The sequence below is a fragment of the Rhincodon typus genome, chromosome 27, assembly GCF_021869965.1.
Source record: "Rhincodon typus isolate 14 chromosome 27, sRhiTyp1.1, whole genome shotgun sequence".
Classification (NCBI taxonomy): Eukaryota; Metazoa; Chordata; class Chondrichthyes; order Orectolobiformes; family Rhincodontidae; genus Rhincodon; species Rhincodon typus.
The window spans coordinates 25,411,938-25,439,043 of record NC_063358.1 but is presented as its reverse complement, the minus strand read 5'-3'; the positions used below and the strand labels follow the sequence as shown (position 1 = coordinate 25,439,043).

Here is a 27,106-nt window from a genome sequence, read left to right as displayed (position 1 = left end):
TGCAGTTCCTACTATCTAGTTAAAAATCCTGACAGCTTCTTTGACAGCTGCTGTCAAACTAAAAGTACACATGCTAAAAGTTAGGATGCTGGGAGGGGAGGGTGCCAGGTGAGTAGGTTGTCAAGCAGAAAGGGTGCCCATGGCACAAGATAGCAAGGTGAGTGATGCAGTGTTTAGGATTGGTCAAGCTGGTTGGAGATCTGGCCAGGGTAGGGGCAGGGAGCAGGTATTAAGCCTGTGTTCTAGTGTAAGAGGGGAGGGTGTGTGTTCCAATCCAGCTGCAGGGGAGTCACAGGATGGGGGTGTAACAGCTCTGGGGTGTGAGATAAGAATGGCATCAATTAAATAGTTACAAAACAAAACAAGTTATAGTATGTATTTAATTGCCTAGCTTTTCCTGAGCCATTATTTTACCTAATTTAGTTGGAACCCTCCGAACTAAATGAAGACGTTCAGAAGGTTCTAAGCATTGGAAAATTGCCCAGCACAATCTTCAATTTTTGGGCAATTCCATCAGAGCCTGCTAAGATGGATACTCTGCAGAGACCCCATACTCAACTCCCATCCATACTGAAATAATGGCTGTTTGGCCATCAGAAAATCTGGGCAATTTTAAAAAAAATTTAATTTACAACACCAGTTCGGTACTTTCACTAAATTATCTGAAGACTTTCCTACTAGTGGTTTTACATGAAAGAAATGAAATGTCTGCAATGTAACATTTATTGTGTTCTTCAGTAGTTATCTCCCGAGTTTTAAGTGCTCATAAGCATTATACAGCAACCACATTGGAGTTCAGGAATTCAACAGAACTCAGAACACTGCAACGCTGCTTCTTCGTCTGCCAGTTAGTAATTTAATCCACCAGCAGGGGGTGGGGAGATTGGATTTGTAAGAGGGTAGAGAGTCTGTCACGCATAAGAACACATTAACACTAAGGCATTATGAAAGGTCAACAAGAGTACACCTAGCTCAGAACATCTGGAGTTACCAAAAACAACACTAATTGGTTAGTAACTGGTCCCAAATTTTGAAGTGATAGACTGCATCAACACTAAAGTTTAAAGATTAGAATTTCAGAATTTAAAGGAATTTTAGATATAGGAAAATAAATAGCTTTAAACAAAACGCATCAATGCTACAAATTCATGTGTTTTGATAGCTATAAATCATTGACGCAAAAAGCAACTATGGCAAAAAGCATAATTTTATTTGTGTTGAATGTATCCTGGAGCAACTTCATACTAGGTGCAGAAGTGATGAGATCAGAACTAGTCTTGCTTTCCCATATTCCAAAACCAGACAATTCTTTTTCGAACAAAAAGAAATTGCTGGAGAAACTCAGCAGGTCTCACAGCATCCATGGGAAGAAAGCAGAGTAAACGTTTCAAGTCTGGTGGCTCTTCATCAGAAGAGAGAATTTTTTTGTATGCAAGAGATCTCAAAACATAGAATTTTCATCCTATCTATATGCATTTCATGATATGACTTCATGCTCACAATTGGAGATTACTGATATTGAAAAATGGACTCCAAGAGTTATATGTGCCAGATGTGTGTAAAGCAAGGAACTGCAGCTGGTTGGTTTTTAATACTGTTTAACTTTGTCAGTAGGGTTTGCATTACACACTTGGCAATAAAATGGCAAGTCATTTGCATGTGGTATTCTAATTGGTAGAACAAATGGTGGTGTCATTTTTATCAAAGTTGCTAACAGATCTTACATATATTGGACTGCACAAACTGATGCTGTTTTGCACAACAGCAACATGATCTTTATTAGGTAACATTTTAAAGTCATTTACTACAAACTGGTATATAATAGAAGCTGTTTTTGTAAATATAAAGATTACTATTGGATTGAAATACTTTATCATCCAATGATTTTATTACAATGGTCAAACTGGGAATAGGTTCTGTTCATGCAATTCTCCTTCATTTACAAAGCGTGTTTAGAGGAAATGAGCTAGATTAAGAAAGAATAAAGTTGGGAATCTATGATTCTGGGAAATATTTGAGGAATTGTAAAATAAACTAAAACCTTTCCACAGTTGCTGTATTTCTTATTGTGCAATGTATACTGCAAATAATATGATATTTTAAGCAGTGGCTGACAGTTGCAGTATAATATTTTAAGCTGCTCTTTAAGAATCTGATGGCTAGGTATTTTCTGATTCATGATGTTAAAAAAATACTTTGCATTGCTATTTCTAACCATAGCTTGCAATCTATAATAAGTTTGGCATCAGACACTTCCAGGCTGAATAAGATTCTTCACAAAGTCCCTAAAATGTGTTTAAAAATGGTTAGTTAATCCTTTTCTGACTTATTGACTTACCAGAAACACAAACTATAAACCCCTTCAACTGTAAATTCCAAATTTTCTGAAATTGTTTCAATGGCAGTATTAGGTGCTTACCCCAATGCAAAACCTCAGGGTTTCTTTCTGATCACTAGAATAATAAGGCATAAGCACAGCCATTCCAGAGGCAATAAGAATCTGGTGACAGCATTTAATATAACTCGGGTCTAAGGCTGCACAGGTTTCCAGACTACTCAAATATTATACTCATACTGTAATATTCCCAGTTTGGACCATAATATTAAAAACAAATGTTGCTTTATTACAATGGTATAATGTGCGTGATGTCACACTATGCAAGATTTTTATGCACCTTTTGTAATAATCTCAATGTGCCTCTTCACTAAATAAAAAGCTTTCTGCAGAAAAGTATAAGGGAATGTTCAGAAGAGAGAAGCATATCACAAACTGCATTTTTAAATCCATTAAGATATAAACAACATCAGGTGATAGCAAATACATTAATGTTAAACTTCAACCTATCACACCAATCATAAATCTGGATCAATCATTTAAAAGTCAAAGTTTCAGTGCAAGAGACTGTAATACATCAACATATAGGAAACTGGTAAACACTGCAACATTTATCAGCAAAAGTAGCTTTTCTCTACTGTCCACATGCTCAAAAGTACGCATCATGCTGCCCACTCCTTTTTTTAAAAAGCTCAAATGCACTTTCATCTACAACCCCAACCCGATCATGTTCAACTATTAAAAATCATTTATTATTGCCAAGTGTTATTTGTTGTCCCTTTAATGACTTTTTAGCACTAGACATTTCCATTGTCTTTGGACATAATTTTTTACTGTGTACATGTAAACAATGGAAAGTAGTTGGATGCAACCTAACAGTAATTTATCAGTATTGGTATTTTACGCTGCATTTTTAAATTGGAAAAAATGTCCAACAGTACTTCATTGAAAGACTCGGAGATGGTATTCAGGGGTGGGCTGTGGAAGCAGGGAGGACAAAGAGAAAGGAATTCCAAAGCTTGGAGCAGTGGTAGCTGAAGGCACAACTGCCAAGTGTGGGACCCAATTAACAGCATGTTGTGTTCTGATGCAAGGATCCATGAGTAAGAGAAACCGAGTTGGGGGAGTGATAGTGCTGGATAGGTAGTACTGTACAGGTTATGCAGATAGGAAAGCAAAATTTCAAATTTGAGGCATTGGGGGACCAGAAGTCTGTTTAGACAGCAAGGGCAGAGAACTTGGTGAGCACAGTTTGGAATGGGATAGAATACAGCCCATGAACTTTTGTTTTTGAGTTGAGACTTAGAGAGTGGAAGATACAAGACCAGCCAGGACATCACTCAAGGAATTGAGAGTCTGGAGAAGACATAGTAATGAATGAGGACGCCAGCTACAGATGTTTTAAAGAGACAGCAGCGGCAGAAGAGGTAGATATAGGTGGACTTTTTCAGGGAAAACACAGGATTAGAAACTCGACACAGACAAGACACTCAGGTTCAGCTTCAGACAGTGGTAAGACAAGATATATGGTCTACTTCTGCTCATCCAAACCATTGAGTCTGCTCCTCCATTCACTAAAATCACTATTAATTCTCAATTCAACTTTCCCACCTTATCCCCATAATCTTGAATCCCTTACTAATTAGAAATCTGTTCATCTCAGCCTTGAATATACTTAATGACCCAACTCAACAGCCCTCTACAGTAAAGAATTAAGGGAACAAAGTCAACAATTAGGGTAAAGAATTTATCAGTGGCTGACAACAAGATTTCAGGTTTTGGAACATTTATTCGGCTGAAATTACGGAAATGTAACCATATTGTCTGATAGCACAGAACTAAGGGTTTGACAGAAATGAAGACGTACAGATGATTTCATCAGGGACACGTGGAAGCGAATCCACGGTCTGCAAGTGACATTACAGAGAGACAATGTTTAGAAGAAATAACAATATCAGGTTAGAGATTACAAAACACCATTGCATCACCAGCAAGTTCCTCTCCAAGCCACACTTATCCTGAATTGGAACTAGATCAACATCCCTTCACCGTCACTGGGTCAAAATCCTGGCTTTCCCTTTGTAACAAAAAACTGTAGGCACAGCAACACAACATGGATTACAGCAATTTGAGAATGTAGCTCATCACCCACCTTTTCAACAGCAAGAATGTACAATAAATGCTGGTTTTGCCAGTGACATTCATCCTAGGAATGTGTAAAAGTAATGAACCTGGACTCTGGGATGTGATAACATCTTCAAAGATTTTCCTGAAGAATATTTTAGGAAGAGGCAAATTGTGGCTGTTTCTACAACTTCAGATAGTGCAGGAAATAGGAATTTTTAAGAGTCAGGATTAAGATTAGGAGAAAGAGACCAGCCTATTAGAGAGGTTTGAAACTAATTGGATGGGTGCTTATGGTTTGGATTCAAGCAGGACGAAGGCATTTTGACTAGGGAGTAAAAAGGGCAAGGGGAAAAACAAATAGCCTGTATCTGGACCCAAAATGTTAACTTCACTTTCTCTCCACAAATGCTGCCAGACTTGCTGAGTTTTTCCACCAATTGCTGTTTTAGTCTCTATCTTGAGGGAATAGTGTATGACTTTTCATGTTTATGTTTAGGGTGTGGCTAACAGGGATTTTAAAAGCGAGTGGTAGTAGGGTAAAAAATACCGTGACTACCTTTTCTTTACAGAATGATACTAGAGTAGTGAGTGTTTTTGACATAGAAACCCTTCAGGTAAGGGCTTTCCCAAAGTGTGGCCATAAGCTGAAATCTTGGGGTCACAAGTGCAAGTCAGTAACCGTTCCTTCCTCTGCTCTAACAGATCTCCATCTCACAGATAAAGATTGCTTTTCCACCCACCAACCTCATGGCCCTACAGTTTGGTTCACCTCCACTATCTCAGGTTCCATTGAAGGATCATGACAATTTCCAAAGCCTACATGGGGTCATGGTGAGCAAAGGTTTGGGAATAAGTCCTAGGGTCTAAGGTAGGTCAGCCAGATTTGGAAACAGATTGTTAAGACAGCTGTGAATTGGCCAAGTTGTTCTTGGTATTTAAAGAGAAATTAGTATTTATCCATTAATTAATGGAAATCAGTATGTCTTGTCCTCTCTTAGTCCACAAAAAGGAATGGATGCATGTGATTGAATCAGAGGACAGCAGAGATGTCTGCGAGGGGAATTCTGGGAGAGGGCACTGCAGTCACCACAACTATTCTGAATATTGCAGAGGAACTGGTGTCAAGGAGTGGTTAAACCTGAAACAGCCCACGTAAGACAGAGGAGCAGACATGTAGTTGGATACTAGTAAGGTGTGAAAAAAGCAAGGTAGTTGTGGTAGAGGACTTCAATTTTCTTCTTATTGACTGGGGCCCCCTTACAGCCAGGGGCTCAAATGGACAGCAATTTGTTAGATGTGTCCAGGAGGGTTCTTTGAGACAGTATGTTGACAATCCAACCAGAGAGGAGGCTATACTAGACTTGGTGTCGGGAATGAGCCAGGACAGGTGATCGATGTTTCAGTAGGAGAGCATTTTGGGCTTAGCGACCATAACTCCACAAGATTTCATGGACAAGGACAAGAGTGACCCTTGGGTGAGGCTGCTTAATTGGTCAAAAGGCCAATTACATCCAAATTAGAACTGGGGAATGTGGATTGGGAGCAGTTATTTGAGGGCAAATCTACATCGGGCATCTGGGAGGCTTTTAAAGACCAGTTGATTAAAGGGTAGGACACGCATGTCCCCACAAAACTGAAGGATAGGAATGGCAGGATTCAGGAACCATGGATAAACAAGGGAAATTATAAACTTAGTTAAAAGGAAAAAGGAAGAATACGATAGGTCTGGGCAGCTACAAACTGACAAGCTCTTGAGGAGTACAGAGAAATTAGGAAGGAACTTAAGCGCAGAATTAGGAAGTCTAAAAGGGGCCATGAAATGTCTTTGACAAACAGGATCATGGAGAATCCCAAGGCTTTTATGCATATATTAGAAGAAAGAGGGTAACAAGGGAAAGAGTAAGCCCCCTCAAGGGCAAAGAAGGGATGTTATGCATGGAACCACATGATGTGGGAACAGATCCTTAAGTATTTATTGTATTGTATTGGTGTTCACCGAGGAGAAGGACATGACTGATGTTGAGGTCAGGGATGAGTGTGAGAGTACTCTAGAGAATGTCAATATATTCAAGGAAGTTTTGGGTATCCTAAATTGCATTAAGGCAGTCAAGTCCCCAGGGCCAGACGGGATCTATCCCCGGTTTTTGCGAGAAGCAAGGGAAGAAATAGCTGGGGTATTAGCAGATATCTTCACATCCTCCTTGACCACAGGCAAGGTTCCAGAGGACTAGAGATTAGCTAATGTTGTTCCCTTGTTTAAGAAAGGAAGCAGGGCTAATCCAGGAAATTATAGGCCAATGAGTCTGACGTTATGGTGGGGAAGCTCTTGAAGATGATACTGAGGGACATGATATATGCACATTTGGAAGAAAATGGACTAGTTAGCAACAGGCAGCATGGTTTTGTATGAGGAAGGTCATGTCTCACCAACCTGATCAAATTTTTTGAAGAGGTGACAAAGATAATTGATGAGGGAAGACCTGTGGATGTCGTCATTTATATGGACTTTAAAAAGGCATTTGATAAAATCCCACATGGCAGATTGGTACAAAAGCTAAAAACACATGGGATTCGGGGTGGGCTGGCTAGATGGATACAAAACTGACTTGGTCATAGAAGACAGAGGATAGCAGTGGAAGGCATTTTTCAGAATGGGAACTGGTAACTAGTGGTGTTCCACAGGAATCAGTCTTAGGTCCTCTGTTGTTTGTAGTATATGTAAGTGATCAGGAGGAAAATGTAGGTGGTCTGATTAGAAAGTTCACAGATGACACAAAGATTGGAGGAGTTGCTGATAGTGCCAACAATTGTGAAAGGATACAACAGGATATAGATTGATTGGCAACATGGGCACAAAAGTGGCAAATGGAGTTTAATCCAGGCAAATGCAAGGTGATGCATTTTGGAGGATCAAATTTGGTGTGAATTATACCATTAATGGCAGAACCCTTAGGAACATTAACATACAGACCAATCTGGTTGTGCAAGTCCACAGTTCCCTAAAACTGGCAACACAGGTGGCCAAAGTGATTAAGGCGGCATATGGCATGTTTGCCTTCATCAGCCGGGGCATGGAGGACAAGAGTTGGCAAAACATGGTGCAGCTATATAAAACGCTTGTTAGGCTGCATTTTGAGTATTGTGTGCAGTTTTGGTCACCACATTACCAGAAGGACACGGAAGCTTTGGAGAGTACAGAGAAGGCTCACCAGGATGTTGCTCGGTCCTGAGGGCATCGACTATGAGGACAGGTTAAAAAGACTAGGATTGTTTTCACTGGAAAGACGGCGGCTCAGAGGAAACCCGATAGCGGTCAACAAATTATAAAGCATAGATTGGGTGGATAGTCGGAGGCTTTTTACCAGGGTTGAAGTTTCAATTACAAGGGGACACAGGTTTAAGGTGAGACAGCAAAAGTTTAAGGGAGATATATGAGGAAAGTTTTTCACGCAGAGTGGTAGGAGCAACTGCCAGAGCAGGCATGTTGGCAACATTTAAGTATCTGGATGGTTACATGAACAGGGAGGGAATAGAAGGGGGGGATAAAAAAAACAACAAAAGAACTGTGGATGTTGTAAGTCAGGAACAAACAAAAGTTGCTGGAAAAGCTCAGCAGGTCTGGCAGCATCTGTGAGGAAAAAACAGAGTTAAAGTTTCAGGTCCGGTGATTGGGTTCTGAGGAAGGGTCACCGGACCCGAAAAATTAACTCTTTTTCCTTCACAGATGCTGCCAGACCTGCTGAGGGAATAAAGGGATATGGACCAAATAAGGGTAGAAGGTTTGTTTTTTAGTTTAGTCAGGGCATGATGACTGGCACAGGCTTGTAGGGCCGAAGGGCTTGTTCCTGTGCTGTACTTCTTTTGTTCTTTTCATTTGTGGTTCATATATTTACATTGAAAATCTTCATGCGTCCAATCTGATTAGGTGCTATAAGCACATGTATACCTTGAGCTTACAACTAAAGCAAAGAAGATTTTGGAGTAGATCTGTAGCTCGGGTTGTGGGTGTTGAGGTTGGTTGGCTTGCTGAGCTGGTTTGTTGTTCCGCAGATGTTTCATTACCATGCTTGGTAACATCCTCAGTGCAGCCTCTGATGAAGCGTCGGTATGTTTTCCCGCCTGGTTTTTAAACTCTGGGGTCCGTTGCGATGGATTGCCTCACTTCTGGGTTTCCTCCGTAGTGGAATGTATATGGGGTTGAGTTCAATGTGTTTATTAATAGCATGCTTCGTGGAGTGCCATGCTTCCAGGAATTCTCGTGCTTGTCTCTGCCTAGCCTGTCCCAGGATCTTGGTGTTGTCCCAGTCGAAGTCGTGGTTCTCCTTGTCCGTGTGGATTGAGATGAGTGAGTATTGGTCGTGTCTTTTTGTAGCCAGTTGATGTTCATGTACTCTTGTTGTTAGTTTCCTTCCTGTTTGTCCGATGTAGTATTTCTCGCAGTCTCTGCAGGGGATCTTGTAGATGACATTGGTCCTGTCCATGGCGGGGAGTGGATCTTTAGTTTGGGTGAGCATTTGTCGTAGGGTTTATGTGGGCTTGTGTGCCACTCTGATGCCCAGCGGTCGTAGAAGTCTTGTGGTGAGTTCTGACGTGTTCCTGATGTAGGGTATTGTGATGAGTGTGTCGGGGCGTGTAGAATCTTTCTGATGCTGTTCCTGTAGGCATCTCCTGACCCTGAGCGAGAAACACTACATCGGACAAACAGGAAGGAAACTAACAACAAGAGTACATGAACACCAACTGGCTACAAAAAGACACGACCAATACTCACTCATCTCAATCCACACGGACAAGGAGAACCACGACTTCGACTGGGACAACACCAAGATCCTGGGACAGGCTAGGCAGAGACAAGCACGAGAATTCCTGGAAGCATGGCACTCCACGAAGCATGCTATTAATAAACACATTGAACTCAACCCCATATACATTCCACTACGGAGGAAACCCAGAAGTGAGGCAATCCATCGCAACGGACCCCAGAGTTTAAAAACCAGGCGGGAAAACACAACGACGCTTCATCAGAGGCTGCACTGAGGATGTTACCAAGCATGGTAACGAAACGTCTGCGGAACAACAAACCAGCTCGGCGAGCCAACCAACCTCAATAAAGCAAAGAAGAATTAAACTATCTAAAAGTCCATGTGCAGAAACCTATTATTGTGGAATACCTTAAAACATGGTTGAACATTTAGTAACTGACTGGAATGACCCACAGAAACTTTAAAATTTAGAAACATTGCATCTTTGCAGGCTGCCAAAGCAGATAAACATTCTATTATGTAGTGTTTATAAGAAATGACACTGCTACATGTCAACAATGGATACTTTAACTTCACCTCACATGGTGCTACATAGATGGTTGATCACTGAATCACTTCACACAGCAAAAGCCACGACTATATCAAAATTGAAATCGGAACTAGAACACCATTCCTGCACTGCGTCAACATGTCAAGGCAGTCATTTTCCTGGCATCCCTATTTACATGTTAACTTGTGTCCTGTACTTCAGCTGGGTCATCTATGATAACAGCAGCAAGTGTAGAGTTTTTTTAGAAAAACCTTCCTTGCCTTAGACAAAGAAAAATACTGTGAAAATGTTAATTGTGCACATGATGCTTTTCTACGGATCACCAAAACGTGTAAAGTCTGAGTGCAAGCTAATGTTCTAAAAAGACTGAGTTGTAGGGAGAACAAAACGCTTATGAAAAAGTGGTTTGGTGGGTGAGTATCTTTTGAAGCACAATGAAAAAAATAGCTGTCATGTGGTGAGCATTTATGGGGAAGTTGATATTTTATCAAAAGGCATCATGTAGATAACTTAACCAGGGTTAATTTCAACAACAGTACATTTTTGGCAACAGTTAAAAAAATTTAACTTTAGGGATCATTAAGTATTAATATATTTTCCAAATACAACTCAGCAGTATTTGTTTAACATGAATAATTGGGTCATGAAAACAGTTTGCTTGTTTGATATCGCGATGGTCACCTGTGAAAGAGGTTCCTACTGAGTAGTCATTTAGTGGGGATTACACTTCAGTCTGAAGTTTTTGGCTTAGCAAGCAATGAAGACCAATCAATAAAAAGCAGTCAAATTAAAATATATTAGTAAATTTATATGACAGACCTATTTTGAACTTTAAAGCAGTCCAATGCAATCCATTACTGACTTTTAGTATTAGTGTAACTTTTTTAAAAAATTAAGTGTTAGTTTGGGGATTTATGAATCCTTATTCAGCCAGTCATGCACTGTCTTCAGCTGCTGAAGAGCCTGAATGCTTTCATGATGTACAAAGATGAGGTTTTTCAATTAGCAGCCAATAAAGGGATGGCATGGGCTCAGTGGTTAGCACTACTGCCTCACAACTCTCTAGCAACTGTCTGTGTGGAGTTTGCACATTGTCCCAGTGCCTGCATGGGTTTCCTCCCACAGTCCAAAGGCCATGGGAAATGCAGGGTTATAGGGATAGGGTCTGGATGGGCTGCTCTTCGGCAGGTCCGTGTGGACACAACAGGTCGAATAGCCTACTGTAGGGATTCTAATGATTCTAAATCTTCATGCAACTTGACCACAGACTAATTCGCAACTATCATTACGATTGCAGTAATGCTTAGAATAATCTTGAATAAAATTTTTTAACATTTTATCTTCTGCTGTAAGGAGACCAGACAACTTCTGCAGCATCATAATCAACATGTTCGGGTAATTAATAGCTACACTACATAGACTGTAAAAGTTACAGGTTTAATCTGTGGCACATAGTGAACTTGCAAGACTGCCACACCTGTCCCCTGCTTGCATGCTTCAGGGAACAAATTACTGATAAGGAACAAAAAAAATGCTGCTGGAAAAGCTCAGCAGGTCTGGCAGCATCTGTGAAGGAAAACATGTGTTGGTTTAAATTACTGATAAGGATGTCTATTATCAGGATGCCTAGGAAAGCTGCTAACCAACAAATCTTGAGTGAAAATAGATATCTGAATGTTGGGTAAGCTTGCTTGTTTGCCATGTTCCTTGGATCCCAAAAACTTTTTACAATTCATTGTCTGGGGCGTACATTTGAGCACACCTGTGGAAGCATGCCTTAAATTAATGGTGCCCACAGGAAACCATTGGATGAAGGTGAACAACTGAGGTAAATGATGTGAAAAAGACAAAAAGAAGTCAAGAAAAAAAAAACTAAGGTTGAAAAATTTTTTCATGGTTTTATTTTTTTTCAAAAAAAAAAAAAAAAAAAAAAACATGATACCATTAAGACGGCTGTTAAAGCCACTCTGCAAGGCATCATTTCTTAAAAATAGCAAAGCGATGATATCCATGCACATACTTCTATAGGGAGGGGTCCTGAGACAACAGGCGTAGAGTGCTGTAGAACTCCAGACACGGACTGCTATGTCAACTATTGGGGAGGAACACAAATAGTTAGCTAAAGACAGGTGACAGACTTGAATGCTATTTTTAGGAGAATAACTAGATAACTCAACCCAGCTGCTCATTCATGGAATTGATGCAATTTAAATTAACTGCAGGTAAATGCCAGTAAATGCAGTAGTTTCATCCACTTTTCAAGGTACACATAAGCATCACTTTGGACTTTAATCCAGTACCATATATTAAATGGGAACTTATGCATTTAGTAACCTATATACACAGCTCCTCATGTAATAGTAATTGAGGTGCTCATTTGAACAGGAAGTAATTTGAAGTGATGTACATTGGAGGTACCATTGTAGAAGGATGATCTGAGAAATTGCAACTCAACCTACGCGTAGTACTTCTCATTTTCATTGTGGTACAACTGGGGCAGGATTCATGCATGTGTAGTTCACAGAGGCAGCTGGTCATTTAAATCAACAGCTGTCCCTACTCCAAAAAGATTTTGGGAGCCCAAGGAACTGAGATCCAAAGTGTACAGAATAGTCCTGGTAAGAGGAATTCTGAGCTTTGTGCTCTTATCTGTATAGCCAGGATACTCCTTGGGAGAGGGCAAGGTGCCCCCTCCAGTTTCAGATATGGCTCTTGATGGGGAGGTTAGATATCTACTGGGGGATGTAAGGTGTCTTTTTGAATGGTTAAAAGTACACATGAATGTACCTAAAAAGCGTATATACTCATTAACTGCCAAGCTGTTTGGAACAGTCAATGGCCTTCCAGAATAAACCATCAAAAGTGTGAAAAGCAACTGTCAAGGGGAGCTGTCAAGGCATTTAAAAACACTGCTCTTTACATTTTTTCAAATAAAATGCCTTAAGCTAAAAACAAACACTGGCTGCTATTTCAATCTGCCTATTGATTAAGCCTGGAGAAGTTTCATTACTGGATTTCAACTGCATGATGGATTTCACAACCATCCACTACCTCAGTAGGGTACTTGCCACTTCAAGGTTTAACTGACAGTTCAAATTAGTTATGGACCTTTTGAGAATATAAATGAATTAAATGTTTGCTATTATAAAGGATTGTGCACTTGAATGAAATATTTGATAAGGCATTATACAGTTGAGATTTATGATATTTATATTTTTTCAAAAAAGTGAAATCTTCAATATATACTTGGGCTCTCCTTTGACAGGAAATTCCCAACTCTGCAAATTCAACCTGGGCAAACTAGCCTGGAAGGTTGGATTTTCATTCAGGAGTTGCAGGGTGCCCTTGGAGACATGTTAAGTGACCTTAGAAAGAAAGTGGAATCTGCTGGCTGCGGCATGGGTTGGATGCAAGGCCTGACTCTGTGCACCAGCTGCATGAAATATTAATGCTGACATGAAACAAAAATGCATGTGCATTGATTACATTATTAAAAACATAGATTAAAAAAATTCAATTCCTTCAATATGATCTCATATGACATGAATAATTTATATTCTAGAAACACTTGGAGCTGTCCATCAAATTGCTGACTTAACAGGCACTTAATGAAAATGATAGGTTGAGAAATTAGTCACGCGGTATAAATTCTACACTGATTTATGTCAGCAAGAACACAAATACCTAGCATTTTATTTTATTTAAATCCATACTTTAAAATTTCAAGCCCTTTAAGTGCTTTGGCAGCACCTTGACAGCTCTGAATAGTTTTCAGGTAAATTGGTGCATACCTTTAACTTTTAAGACCCCATCACCCAAAAATAAGTAGCTGATTACATAGTCCATGGCATCCTGGGTCGAAACCGAAGTAGTGGGGGGTGGGGGGTAACATAATCACTCCAAAGGGATACCCTGGTTATCCAAGCAAATACACAGTTCCACACCACAGTGATATCAAACTTTCCATTTCAGTGGAGACAACTGATGATCTAAATGGCAAGCTACCTCTACAAACCATTCATGAACAAAATAAGAATGGACTCTGTTTTCACTCCTGGAAAAATGGTAAGTGCCATGCTTTTGGGGGGTGGGTGGTCAGGACTTTCAATATCTGACCAGTTCTGCCATCTTTTCCAGAATAGACAGCCTCCCCATCGTGGCAAAAATCCAGACCCATGTCACTTTATAATACAAATTTGTATTATCTCATCTCTGCTTGGCTGCTGAGGTCTGTCTAAAGGTGGATAACTAGGTCCATTGGCATGATTGGTATAAAGGCAATGGATGGTGGGTTGGGGATATGGATAGAATGAGTTGGCATAGGGACTATGAAGGACCATGGGATTGGGTAGAGGGCATTGTCTGTCATGTAGGGAGTTAAATATATATTTAAGTATCACAAACATGAAGCACGAAGAATAAGTTGGCCTGAAATTTGTAATAAAGTTCTCATGAGTTGTTAGCCATTGCTGACATCATTGGAAATGACATGCATGACAGGAAAATTGGACATTTCATAAACTCAAATTTAAAATAGGTTCACCATTCTTTTTGAAAATAGCAAATTTATACAAATCCCATTATATACTAAGACATGTCAGTGAGCTTTGAGGACAAATATTTTTAAATTAGTCATTATAGCCTATTCCTCAATTTTTGACATACATAACCATCTGTCCATATCCTTAATGGGCTAATTGATTAATATTCACTACTGTTATCATGGCTCATCACAAAGTATAATGGAACGTCAAATTTGTGTCATTTGTAAAAAGTGACTGGATTGAGAAAACTGAAAAAGGTATGCTTTCTAAATTCAAGTCATATGACTATGCTTGGAAAGTTAAGACCTTGAAGCATGGGGATTCTAGTGATGTGTTCATATAACCTGCACCATCTCTCAATCTTTCAGCTCTTTTTACATGTTATGATTCCAGCTATCGTTATTCCTGGACAAGTCATATTTTAGACAGAAATCACTTGATATTTTGATTTGTTTTGGGTTTAATGAAGATATTGCTCACTGAAACACAAGAATGCAATGCTACAGGTTTTGCTTTAACAATAAAACAGTTTATTAATGCAAGAAATGGAGGTAAAATAAGTAAATAGTTTGATTTATTCTAACTCAAAATCAAAGATGTTTTAAACACACAGCAAAAGTGTAATCCCATAACAATCTTTTAGACATTGAAAACAACAACTTTTCTACAATACCCAAATAAAACCCTGATGCAGTATCCCAAAACACTACTCATACAATACTCTGATTCCTGTCTCTAACACTTTGGTAGGTTTAAGTCACTTGCAACTTTAAATTAAAGACTGAAACTGCAGATAGCTTCACAAAGAAGCTATTATACATGAGCTAAAACATGCTCAGCTTTAAGTAACCTTTTCAGGGTGTTATCTCAGCACTTGTGGTCTGGGAGTCACTAATTCTTCATTTAAGGTATGCTAGTTCAACCTTCCCTGTCCTTCTCAGAAGCATGGGTCCACACAGCCACATTCATCTATGGAGTTCACAGGACTGCACAAAGCTCAAAATTAAAACTAAAAGCTCCTTTAGGTAATAGGTGTTTCTCTTAAGGTTTAAGAGAAACAAGTTCCAGAAATCTCAAACAAACCTCGAGGTCCCATTATTTACCTTATTGATCACAAGAGGTAAACAGAAATCTATTAGTGCTACTCAAAAACCCATTAATTCTAAAGCCAAGCCTCAAAAATTGTTTTAAAATAAATCACCATGGCTACAGAAAGACTGAATTAATTTTGAACAAACAGAAAACATTACTCAAAACACTAAACCTAAACCACAACAGACTAGGTTACAAATTATATTAATATAGACAATAAAAATATTGATATGCTTGCTGAACCCAACTGCCACATACTCACTATTGATTATTTCCAACTACACATATTAGGCTAATTTTTAAACATTAGAATTCTACTGCAACAAATTTTTCTTACCAGCCAAATGCTCTCGTTTTCAGATATTTATTTCTTTGACTTATTTTTAATATACTTACAGGAGATTAAGCACCCATGCTCTTCCGTGTCAGCAAGGGCAACCTAAAGATATATTTAAATCACAGTCTCCATCATGCGATTGTCCGCCAAACAACCATAAATTCCAACATAAAAGAGGATCAATGGCGTACAAGGGAGATGCAATTTTCCCTGACTTTATTTTTATAAACATAAAAGCCACGGAGATTGACTTATAATTGAGAAGCATGCTCAAGATTCCACTGAAACTATCACTGTTCCATTAAGCTATTTACTTCCTTGTCTATACACTTTGACTTACCAAGCATTCTGGTCAAAGTTCTCATTGGCCACTGGGTAGATGTTAGGCATTAAATCTCCAAAAAAGACAGCTTTTTCAGGCCACGCTGCAATATTGTTAAATCTGTGATGAATACCAACTAGGAATCAGACAAATAAGTGAAAAAGGGTCCCTTGCTCAAATTGATTGGCATTCACCAAAACTATTTTAGTCAGACCTCAAAAATAGAAAACTCGTTGCAATTGACGCACCAGTTTCAAAATAGAAATTTGGCTTGTTGTGATTCACATCCATTCTGAAGTAATCTAGGTACTGTATTCAATAATGTGAATCCACCCATCCCAACTACTAAGAACACCAACTGCTAAAATTTCAGAACTGAAGTCTGTATCCAAATGTCTGGAAAAAAAGAATTAACCAGTTGGATTTCTGTTCTGCAATTGGGACTCGGTGGTTGAGCACTGTCCAGTTCCTGAAACAGTGTTGGAACTGCACCTAAAGCCCAATGCAATATTTGGCTGGCAAAGCAATTAATGGCCAGGGTGCAAACATGCTGTCAATGAAGGATGCAACACTGTTCCCTAAAGTTGAGGGACAATTGGAAACCCTCCAGCCCAGGGAGATTGGAAGCCTACAGTCAGAAGTGGGAGCTGCCAATGTCAAGTTGGGCTGAAGATGGAGACATCATATGAAGTGTTTGTATTTTTTAAAAAAAAAAAAACAAAAAATAAAAAAAAAAAGTGAAATATTCACTGACCAAGGTGCCAGAGAGTTTTTACATGGGAAACTTCTTTATTTAGTGATATCTGTAGCTGTCTCAGTCATGGCCAGGAGATGGTTTGTAAGTTTTAAGCATAGCACACTTTGCCTCCTCCCCCAAGTTGGCCATTATTCATTAGTTGGAATTTTAGTCACAGTGGAAGACCCCAGTAATGACACTGTTCCCTTGCTAGTCCCTTTAGGGCCTTAATTGGCTACCTGCTGTTTAGAAAATTTGGGCTGACATTTCTGGCAGTTGAGCTGTAATCTGGAGATGTGCTGAAGCTAACTCTGAAGAATAGAGTGGAACAAGTGGAGGATATTCCATAGAAACATAAGAGATCGGAGTGGAAGGAGTCCATTCAGCCCTTTGAGCCTATTCTGCCATTCTTCATGATCATGGCTGGTCATCCAATTCAATAGTCTAATCCTGCTTTCTCCCCATATCCTTTGATGCCATTCGACCCAAGTGCTACATCTAGTTGCCTCTTGAATACATTCAATGTTTTGGCATCAACTACTTCCTGTGGTAATGAATTTCACAGGCTCACCACTCTTTGGGTGAAGAAATGTCACCTCATCTCCGTCCTAAATGGTCTACCCCGATTCCTCATACTAACGGTGAGCACAATATCATTAGGTTTAGCGTAGTTATGGAAAAGCTCAAGAAGCAACACAAATAGACAATTCAAGGAAGAATAATTCCTGAAAGTCAAAAAGAGAGTATCAAAGATTGATAGGTAAAACAGTAATTAAGGAATGGAAAGCTTTCAAAGGTGAGATAAACCAGGTAGAAATCAAATGTATTCCTAGAAATGGGAAAAGAAAGGCACCCAAACCTAGCAGTCTCTAATGATTAAAGATAGAGATTGAAATGAAACAGGAAAAAGGAAGCTCATGAAAGAAGTTAGATTCATAATAATTCGGTAAAGAACCAAGCTCAGTTTGAAAAGTGAAGTGGGGAACTGTAAAAGGAAATAAGGGCTGAGAGATTTACCTATAGGCAAGAACAGACAAAAAAGATAACAAAAAGGGAAACTATAATTCTTTTATAAATACATAAATAGTTGGCTGGTTATGTATACAAGTGAACACATGCACACAAACTGCATCTACTTCAACTTAACAAGTCAAGCAACAAGCTATTTGCTGGTTCATTTCCCAGGCCAATGTCTTGACCTCTGTTAACCTGACTGGTTTAAAATGTCAGCAAGTCTGGCAGCTAAACATCATTAATTGGTGCATTTTCTATGGCAATGCCCCAACTGATCAGAGTCCACTTGTCAATCAATCAGCACTCTCTTATGCATTATAAATATTAATTTTCCCTTTGCATTGCAATTAAGGCCCTAAGGTGACTAGCAAGGGAACAGTGTCAATATTGGGGTCTTCCACTGTCACTAAATTCCAACTAATGAATAAGGGTCACCTACCAATGGCCAACTTGGGGAAGGGGGCAAAGACTGCAATGCTTAAAATTTACAAACCATCTGGCCATGACTGAGATGGCCACAGTTACCACCAAATAAAGATGTTTCCCAATTGGGAAAAGAGGAGAATGACACAGGAAAAGCTGCAACAAAATGTCTTTTTTGACACCTCAAATACATAAATGGCATAAAAGGTCATCAAAGAAAGAATGTGGCCATTTCAGAACTATGAGTACATTGCATCTTCCTGCATGAATGATTATGCTTCTAATATTAACAGTAAAGGAAGAGGCAATAGAGAAATTGACTGGATAAAAACAAAGAAAAAGAGAAGTATTCACAACAGGAATAGTGTCCATCCATCCATGATGAAATGCATCCAAAGGAAATGTGAAAGCTCTGGACCAAAATCTTCCAATTCTTGCTGGATAGAGGAAGAAATATACTAGTGGATTGAAAATGTTGCATACAAGCTCAAAGAGAGAGAAAGAGCATAAACCTGGCAGCAATAACAGACCAGTCAAACATTGGTGGTTGAAAAAAAAAAAAAAACTTATAAAAGTAATCAAAAAGAAAATTTGCAAATTCTTGGAAAAGTAGTCTAATAAAAGAAAATCTGCCTAGCAGTAAATGAGAGATTAGCTTGTTTGAGAGCTTTAATGTATTCATGGAGAGTGTGAAGATGGAGTTGCAGCTGACAGTATATATAAGAACTTTCAAAAAGAGCATTTTATAGAATATTGTACAGGGGGTTCTGCTATAACGTGTGTTCCGGCAACATGGATTGGCTATAATGTGATCGACGAATAAGGGAATGCTATTTCTAAAACGCGAACTTGCATTGGCTGTAATGCAATTCTATCAAGTAGGCATCTTGCTGTCAGGAGGCCTTTGCTAATGATACCTATAGTGTATTTGTACAATGCTGTGAATCAGAGTCCCAGAGAAATTCTCCTCGTCAACTTTCATTAAAACTGAAAGTAAGAAGCCAGCAGATTTGTTTATCGGGGTGTGGGGTGGGGCCACGTGTGTCGGGTGTAACGAAAACTGGTGTTTCTAACTTACCTTGAAATAAAATACTGTGAGGTTCAGAACCTCTGTACAACAGGAGGCTCCAGTAGCCTATTTAAGTAATTAGTCAGATCCCCATGGTTGATCTATGTTTCAACATGATTTTCCCACCTTTGCTCCAAATCCCTCGATACCCTTGTGGTCTAGTGATAAGATCGCTAAAGGAATCCGAATTGCTACACAACATACATATATGTATATGTCACAGTCCGGAGCTATGGATAGTGGTGGTAGAGTCTCCAATGTTCTTTTAGTCACATGGCTAACCAGGAGTCTCTCCCAATCTTACAGTCTGCCACTGTGTTGGAAGAATTTGCCGATTGTTGTCAATCTTTTTAGTCACATTGTGACTGCACCTTCCCTGGCCATTAAGTTCTAAGGCAAGACTTGAACCTAGATCTTCTTGCTTACAGAGGCTTACAACTTTCACAACCAGATGTTACAAAGAGCTTGACAATCACTGAAGTATTTTTGAAGTGCAGTCATGGTAGAAAATACAGCAGCTAATTTTCTCACAACACTCTCCCACAAACAACAAATGTAATAATGACCAGACAATCTGTCATTGTGTTGCTGACTAAGAGATAAGTACTGAACAGGACACCTGCGTAACCATCCTGTACTTTTTGGAAATAGTAAGGACAGTAGCATCAATCTGAGACGGAGCTGCAAAGCCGCTGTCACGGTCGGACCAATAGTCCGAACAGATGCTGACAGTGGTGCTATCCTTCGAGTTACTTTTTTTGGTGGTCTGCCCCAAGCCCGCTTTTCCCTTCGGCCCAATTACTTCTATAGCGTGATTTTCTATAACACAATGTTGCGCTGGAACACAACTATCATGTTGTAGCAGAAACCCCTGCATAATAGACTAGTTAGCAAAACTAAAGCCTTTGGTAATGAAAAGCAATGGGCCTATGCATACAAACTTGATTTTGGAGTAGAAAACAGCAGTGATAAATGGCTATTCTTCAGGTGGCATAGAAATATGTCATGTTCAGGGTTGTTGTTGGGACCACTGTATTATTGAGATATTTTAACGATTTGGACTTGAACTTCTGGCAGTTATGATAAAATGGACAAACATGTTAGATAAAATTAAATGCACACAAATGTGAAGTGTTATATTTTGCCAGGAACATTAGGAGAGGCAGTATAATGTTTATATTTTTAAGGGGAGTTGTACATATGCAAAGTCTTTGACAGTCGCAGGACTAGTTGATCAGATTAAATAAAAAAGGGCATTCAAGATATTTGACTTTTATAAACAGACGCTGTGTACAGAACCACAGGTAGTTATGTCAAACCCTTATAAAATATTGGTTATCCTTAGTTGAATAGTGTGGATAACTAGCAAATGGGATTAATGACTTCAGTTAATTAAAGAAACTGGAGAAACCAAGTTTGTTCCTCCTAGAGATAGTAGGTACTGCAGATGCTGGAGAATCTGAGATAACATTAAAGGGTCTAGGCCCGAAACGTCAGCCTTCCTGCTCCTACGATGCTGCTTGGCCTGCTGTGTTCATCCAGCTCTACACCTTGTTCCTCCTAGAGCTTAGATAGCTGAGGGGAGAGTTGATAGAAATCTAAAAATTGTGACAATTTTGATTGAATAAGTAGCAAAAAACTATTTCTAGTGGCAGAATGGTGTCTAATGAAATCAGAAAGCAGAGATTTAGGCAGAAATAGTAGAAACGACAAGGCCAAACTAATTATGCCATGCATTTCGCACCCCCACCCAACCCCGCTTTCATGGGATGTGGACATTTCTGGAAAGATCAATATCTGCTTCCCATCCTAGTTTGTCTTTGAAAATGAGGATTGGAACCCAGGTACAATAATAATTTTCAAAAAAGAATTGGCCAACTGCTTGAAATAATCAAAAAATTAGACAGCTTTGAGAAAGAGCAAGAAAGTGGGACTAACTGGATAGCTCTTTTAAAAAAAAGAGAGAGCACAAACACGTTGATGATCACATAGCTACATTCCGTGTTAGCTCATAATTCCAGAAAAGCTCAGCCCCCATCAATGATGGACAATGGATGTAAAAATGAATAAAACCAGAGGATCAGTGGATCGGTGAAGACGATGAGTGTAAGACCTAACCTTCCAAACTGCAACAAACACTTATTAGGTCAGTGTATCAACAGCGTCTTTGTTTGGGTAATAGCCTATTTACTTGCATGAGGAACAGAAGAATTGAGAGATTTCAAATAATAGGATATATATCCTAAATTTAAAAATGCTCTATGGTGGTTAATTTAAACAATATGAATACAGTATTTGGATCCAAACATGTCTTCTGTTTTCTTCCTTGCTTCAGCTTCTTCCATCCAAAAACATGCTGCTCCCAGTTTATCCTTGCTCCAGTTTTCACTCTGTTTTTTGTCTATCATTTCACAATGAAAATAACTGCTCCTAGCCTCACTCATATTCCCCCACACTGATGTTCCTGGATTCATATCCATCTTCAAATCACTGCACTGTGCTTCTTCTGTCCCCAGTCACCATTCTTGACTTTACAAGTGTGTCAATCTTCTTCACTTCCAAAACAAAGCATCAAATATGGCTTCTCTTTCCTTGAACCTCCACATCCTCCTGTTCCCACCCAAAAAATTTCTATCCTTGGATTCTTCCATTTGCTTTCTTCTCATGTTGTGCCATCTGTGCTGTCCCATTCTACACAAACAATACACTTCAAAGATTCAAACTTGTCTCCTCCCCCTCAATTGCTTATTTCTCCCTTTTGCTGAAGCATTCATTCCAGCTTTCGTACCCAATATTTACAAATTATTAGTTCCACCTTTCTTTCACCTCCCTTGCCTCTCTGAATGAAATGTTACTCAGTTACTGCTCTTTCTCCTTGCTGAAGAATCATTTTTTTCAGATTTACATAAACATGGATTTTATCTGTCTTCAGACAAATTGTAACCTCCTACTTTTTTGAGCCCCTACAGTGACTGACATCACTATAAAGTCTGGAGAATTCATGGTCTTCTATCCATGTCAGAAAGTCCTTCACATACTGTCTGGAATGCTGTGTTTTGCAAAGGCAATCTTTGAGCCAAGAATATCTGCCTGCTAGCTGTTTCATTAGCTGATCTCACTGTCCTTTGAGGGTTGACAATTGATCCAAAGGTTTAACTTTTTTCTTCCAGTTGGGTACTTTGAAATAGAGGGCATGTCTTCAGTAAGGATCTTTTCAGGTAACCATGTATTTATGATTTATAAAAATTCCTGCTAGCCAATGTAATATAGACGCAGTGTAGCACCAATCATCCATCATAAAAGGCTCCAACAGCACAGACTAAAGGAGGGGACAATAATGTACAATGTGAACATTGCCACAAAAAACACAAGTTCATCCATCATAACAGGATCCAATTACTAAGGAGGAAATGTTGGCTGAAACTATAAATATATATTCAAATAATTGTAGTAGTATAAAATAAATTACAAATACGTTCCAGAAAAATGTTTGGAACAATTTATCACTTTGGAAATCTCTAAAAAGTACCATGGACTGAGCTAAAAGAAACCTTACCTTAAAGTCTCCCAATTGCTGATTGATAACATCAACTTCTGCTCCCACCATCCCTTGCAATTCTTCACCCTCTTCTGTTTTAGTTAGGAGGCTATTCAGTTCTTTGAGTTTTTCATAGAAATCTTCAACTCGTGAAACAGTCATCTCTACTTGCTCTTGTCTATTCCTCCCTCGTTCCAGTAGTTTACCACACTGTTTGTTCAAGGCTTCAAGCTCTCGTTTCAGGCCCTGTAAGTCTGGACTGCCTTCTATTTCTAGCATCTGCTTGCATTCTTTTTCTGAAGTTTCAATATCTTTCTTTAATTCTTTAAGTTTGTCCATGAATTGCTTAATATCATCAATCTGAGATTGCAGGCTATCTAAATCTCTGCCAACAGGACTCATGCTGTCCAGTTCATCATCCAGGTCTGCAAGGTACGAAAACATCTCCCGTACACGGCTCTGGAAACGTCCAATTCCTTGAAGTTTGTTTTCCATTGATAAACAGCTTTCATCCACTCTCTGTTTTACATCACTATATTCTTGTTGAACTACTTCTGCTTGCTGTAGAAGCTGTGATGAATCTGCACCATCAGGGGCATCTTCTGCTAGTCCTTGGGCAAGGTCTCTCAGGTACTCTACTTGTGGCTCTAACATTTGCAAAGATTCCTGCCGTGTCCTTAGCTTTTCCAAGTTCTTATTACTATAGGCTTGGGGTCCAAGAGCATCATATATTTCAAGCTGTTGCTTTGTACCATCAAGTTTCTTCTGAATGTTTTTCAGGGAATCCTGAAACTCCTTTAGCCTTTGAGCCATTTCCTCGATTGATTCACTCTTGGTTTGAAGATGCTCTGTAATAAGGTCCATTCTTTGATTTATACCTGCTTTTTCATCCCTAATATCATCTTCATTGACCTGACAAGACTCAACAAGAATATCAGCAGCAGTATTCATTATTTCCAGCAGGGAATGGTGTTTCTCCACATCATGATGCAGATCTTTAGCATTAGCTAAAGAGGAGTTGAGTTGTCCTGGATCAACAGTGATCACCAGTTCTTTAATTTTAAATTCACAATCTTCAATCCATGGAAGCAAGTCTTCCACATACTGTCTGTACTTTTGTGCTTTCTGCAGGCAGTCTTTAAGTTTAGAATGTCTGCTTGTAACCAGTTTGGTGAGATTATTCCATTGTCCTTTAAGAGATGACAACTGACTCTGAAGGATCATTTTTTCTTCCCCAGGTTGGGCACTTCGAAATAGAGCCTCTCCTTCAGAAAGAATCATGTCATACGAGCCTGAATGCTGATTCAGGCTCTTTTGGAACTCTTCCTGCTCACTTATCTGAGACTGTAAAATATCAAGGTTTGCAGACACAGGAGACCTTTGAGCATGTTCACTACATTTATCATCTAGCCACAGCTTGAGTTCATCAAAGGTTTGTTGGAACTGCTGAGAACTGGCCAGAATTGTCTGAAGTTGGTTTATCCGATCACCTGTAAATAATAATGAACACACAATTTGTCAATTAATTTGGAAACATACACAATTCCGGTCATTTTCCATTGATATTTAAAAATATTTTAAATATCAATTCATCACAAACCTGAAGTATCTGCAAGTATAGATATTATATATTTTATGTATAAAATATTTCAATTATTGATGGAACAGTTTGCCTTTTTCAATCCACTTTGTGCACTGTAAAACTTTACTGTTATTTTAAAGTGTATAATCCGACTTGCTGAACACAAGTTCAAAATAAGGTAATTTTGGTTGAAATCAAATGAAACAAGTCAATGATTATTACAAAAACAAGGTTTAAAAAAGACTACAATGTTTCGGAACTCACCTTACTTTTGGGATAAAACAAAACAGTCCCGTGAGCTATTTTAAATTTGCCTAACAATAGGCCTGGGTGACGTGATTAAATTAAAGGGTGACCCAGGTTGTTTTGCTGAAAAAGAAGGGACGAGGTGTACACACCATATTTACAGAGACAACAAGTCTAACCACTAAAGTCCCAGTAAGGTGTGCATCATGCTGAGTTATAAACAATTATGCTTTGAACTGCCCATTTTTTCCCCATCATAAAAGACAGTTGGTGTCTTAATCGTAGGTAATCAGCATTTCTGTCGGGAAACAAAATTCATGTGATTCACCTTGCCACAGAGTTGGATTTTGAAAGGGGAAGGATTCCTAAAATACACTTGCAAATCCAAGTCACAGCTCGTCTGGTCTTCAGCAGCTATTGCTTATCCCCCATCCCTGTCCCAAACTGGATCCAAGTGGGCAACTTGCAACTTTTCCTGCCTGTCAGGAAGGTGGGTAAGCTGGGTCAGTGGCAAATTGAGGTCTTTAATTGACTCTTGAGGGCCTTAATTGGAGGAGGCCAGAAAGGCCCAAAGGGACCTTCTTACTCAGCACTTAAATCCTAAATTGGTGAGAAGATGGGTTGGGGGGTAAGGAGTGTCTCTCCAGGGCTGACTCTCAACTATTTATAAATTAAAGAACTGCAGATGCTGAAAATATGAAGCAAAAACAAATTGCTGGAGAAAGTCAACATTTGTGCAGAGTTGACAGTTCAAGTCCGACGAAGAGGTATCAGACTTGGAACATGAACTCTGGTTTCTTCCCACAGATACTGCCAGACCTGAAATTTCTGCTTTTGTTTCATCCAATTATATGGCTTTCTTGTCACCTCCAGGGAGGGAATAATTATGTCCCTAGTATGGCTAATTGGCCATGTGCCAGAGGGTAGATTTGGCCCAAAACTAATTGAATCAAGAAATGGGTAACAAACTGGAATATTAATCACAGGGATTAAGTAGGAAATCCATTTTTAGAGTATTTTAACAAAAGTAGCAATTAAAAAGGTAAATATCAAATAAACATCCAATTAATCTGGGACAGAACAGCTTCATGGTTCTTGTGACAATGATAAGACTATTAGTGCTAACTGCTATCATGTACTTAATCTGATGCAAAGCATTCAGCCAGTCAAAGACTTGGCTGAAAAGTATTAGCTGGGTGTCTTCCATCTCTTAGAGAAAGTGGTCAATTGAAACTGCTCCAGATAGCTATAGACTACAGACTTTTCAGCTGAGTTTCCATATATATTGGTGGAAGAGTGGAAGGCATCCGTAATAAAATAAATCCGTAATAATTTCAAAAATTACAGGAATCTGTTTTTTCAGTACATCTGTCAGATGATAAACTGGTTTTAAATTGTATTACAAAGATTCCATCAATACCTACCTGCTCTCTCTACAAGACTATTAAATGGCGTTACAACTGCTTCTAGGCGCTTCCGAAGCTCATCCTTTAAATACTGTTCACCGACGAGAGAAGACAGGTTATCACAGAGAATCTGTGCCTGTTCAATCTGCTCCTTTTGCTGTTCCAAATCTGAGCGAATTTCACTGGTTTCTTCAAGTTGCTGTTTGACAACATCTGGCTGAGTACTAATCACAGCCTGGTTGTTTAGTTTATCACAGAGAATCTTGACTTTGTCAGTGAGCTGCTGCAGTAGCTCTTGGTACTCTGTACTCTTGGCTATGGCTTGATCAATTTGACTTGAACGACTGCTGAGCTGATTGGTAAGTTTATTCCATTTGTCATTAATAGCTTTGTGCTGATCGCTCAGCTGGCTGTCAGGAGGAGATACATCTCCAGATGCACACAGTATGCCTTCTGCTGCTTTGTTTAGTTGCTCATACTGGGGTTTACGAGTCTCAAATTCTTTCAACATAAACTGACACAAACAAAGATTTTAATTAGAGATATCAGGAATAATTTCATGTACAATCTTTGTATTGCATCCTTAAATAACATTGACATTTCTGGTTCTTAGTTTTACCTGTACTTGTTGTTTCTGAGCACGCAGCATATTTGGATCAATTGATAGAGGACCCAGTACACTCATCATTAACTCCTTCTCTGATAGCCATGGACTGAGCTGTGATTCTGTATTCTGGAAACTTGAGAGCAGGTTGGCTGATTCCTCAAGTTTTTGTTGTCTTTCAGTTACTGTCTGATTGGCACGAGTCCACTTTGACTCTAAACAAAGATAACATGACTACAATGATTTAATCAGAAAAGCTCAATGGAATATTAGAGATAGCCAGAAGTGCCGATGCTGGAGTCTGAGATAACACAGCGTGGAGCTGGCGGAACACAGCAGGCCAGGCAGCATCAGAGCAGCAGGAAAGCTGACGTTTCGGGTCGGGACCCTTCAGAAAATTTTCTGAAGAAGGGTCCTG

The 27,106-nt window shown here is 39.2% G+C and overlaps 1 protein-coding gene across 1 annotated transcript in view; it reads right to left on the bottom strand.

Moving 5' to 3' along the window:
- Nucleotides 1-27,106, bottom strand: part of macf1a (microtubule actin crosslinking factor 1a) — a 192,530-nt gene that overhangs the window by 126,924 nt on the left and 38,500 nt on the right. The window contains exons 21-23 of the mRNA XM_048612952.1: nt 26,704-26,903; nt 26,103-26,598; nt 22,869-24,340 (exon numbers count right to left, since the gene is read on the bottom strand). Of these exons, the coding sequence (XP_048468909.1) occupies nt 22,869-24,340; nt 26,103-26,598; nt 26,704-26,903 (2,168 nt within the window). The remainder of the gene's footprint in view (nt 1-22,868; nt 24,341-26,102; nt 26,599-26,703; nt 26,904-27,106) is intronic.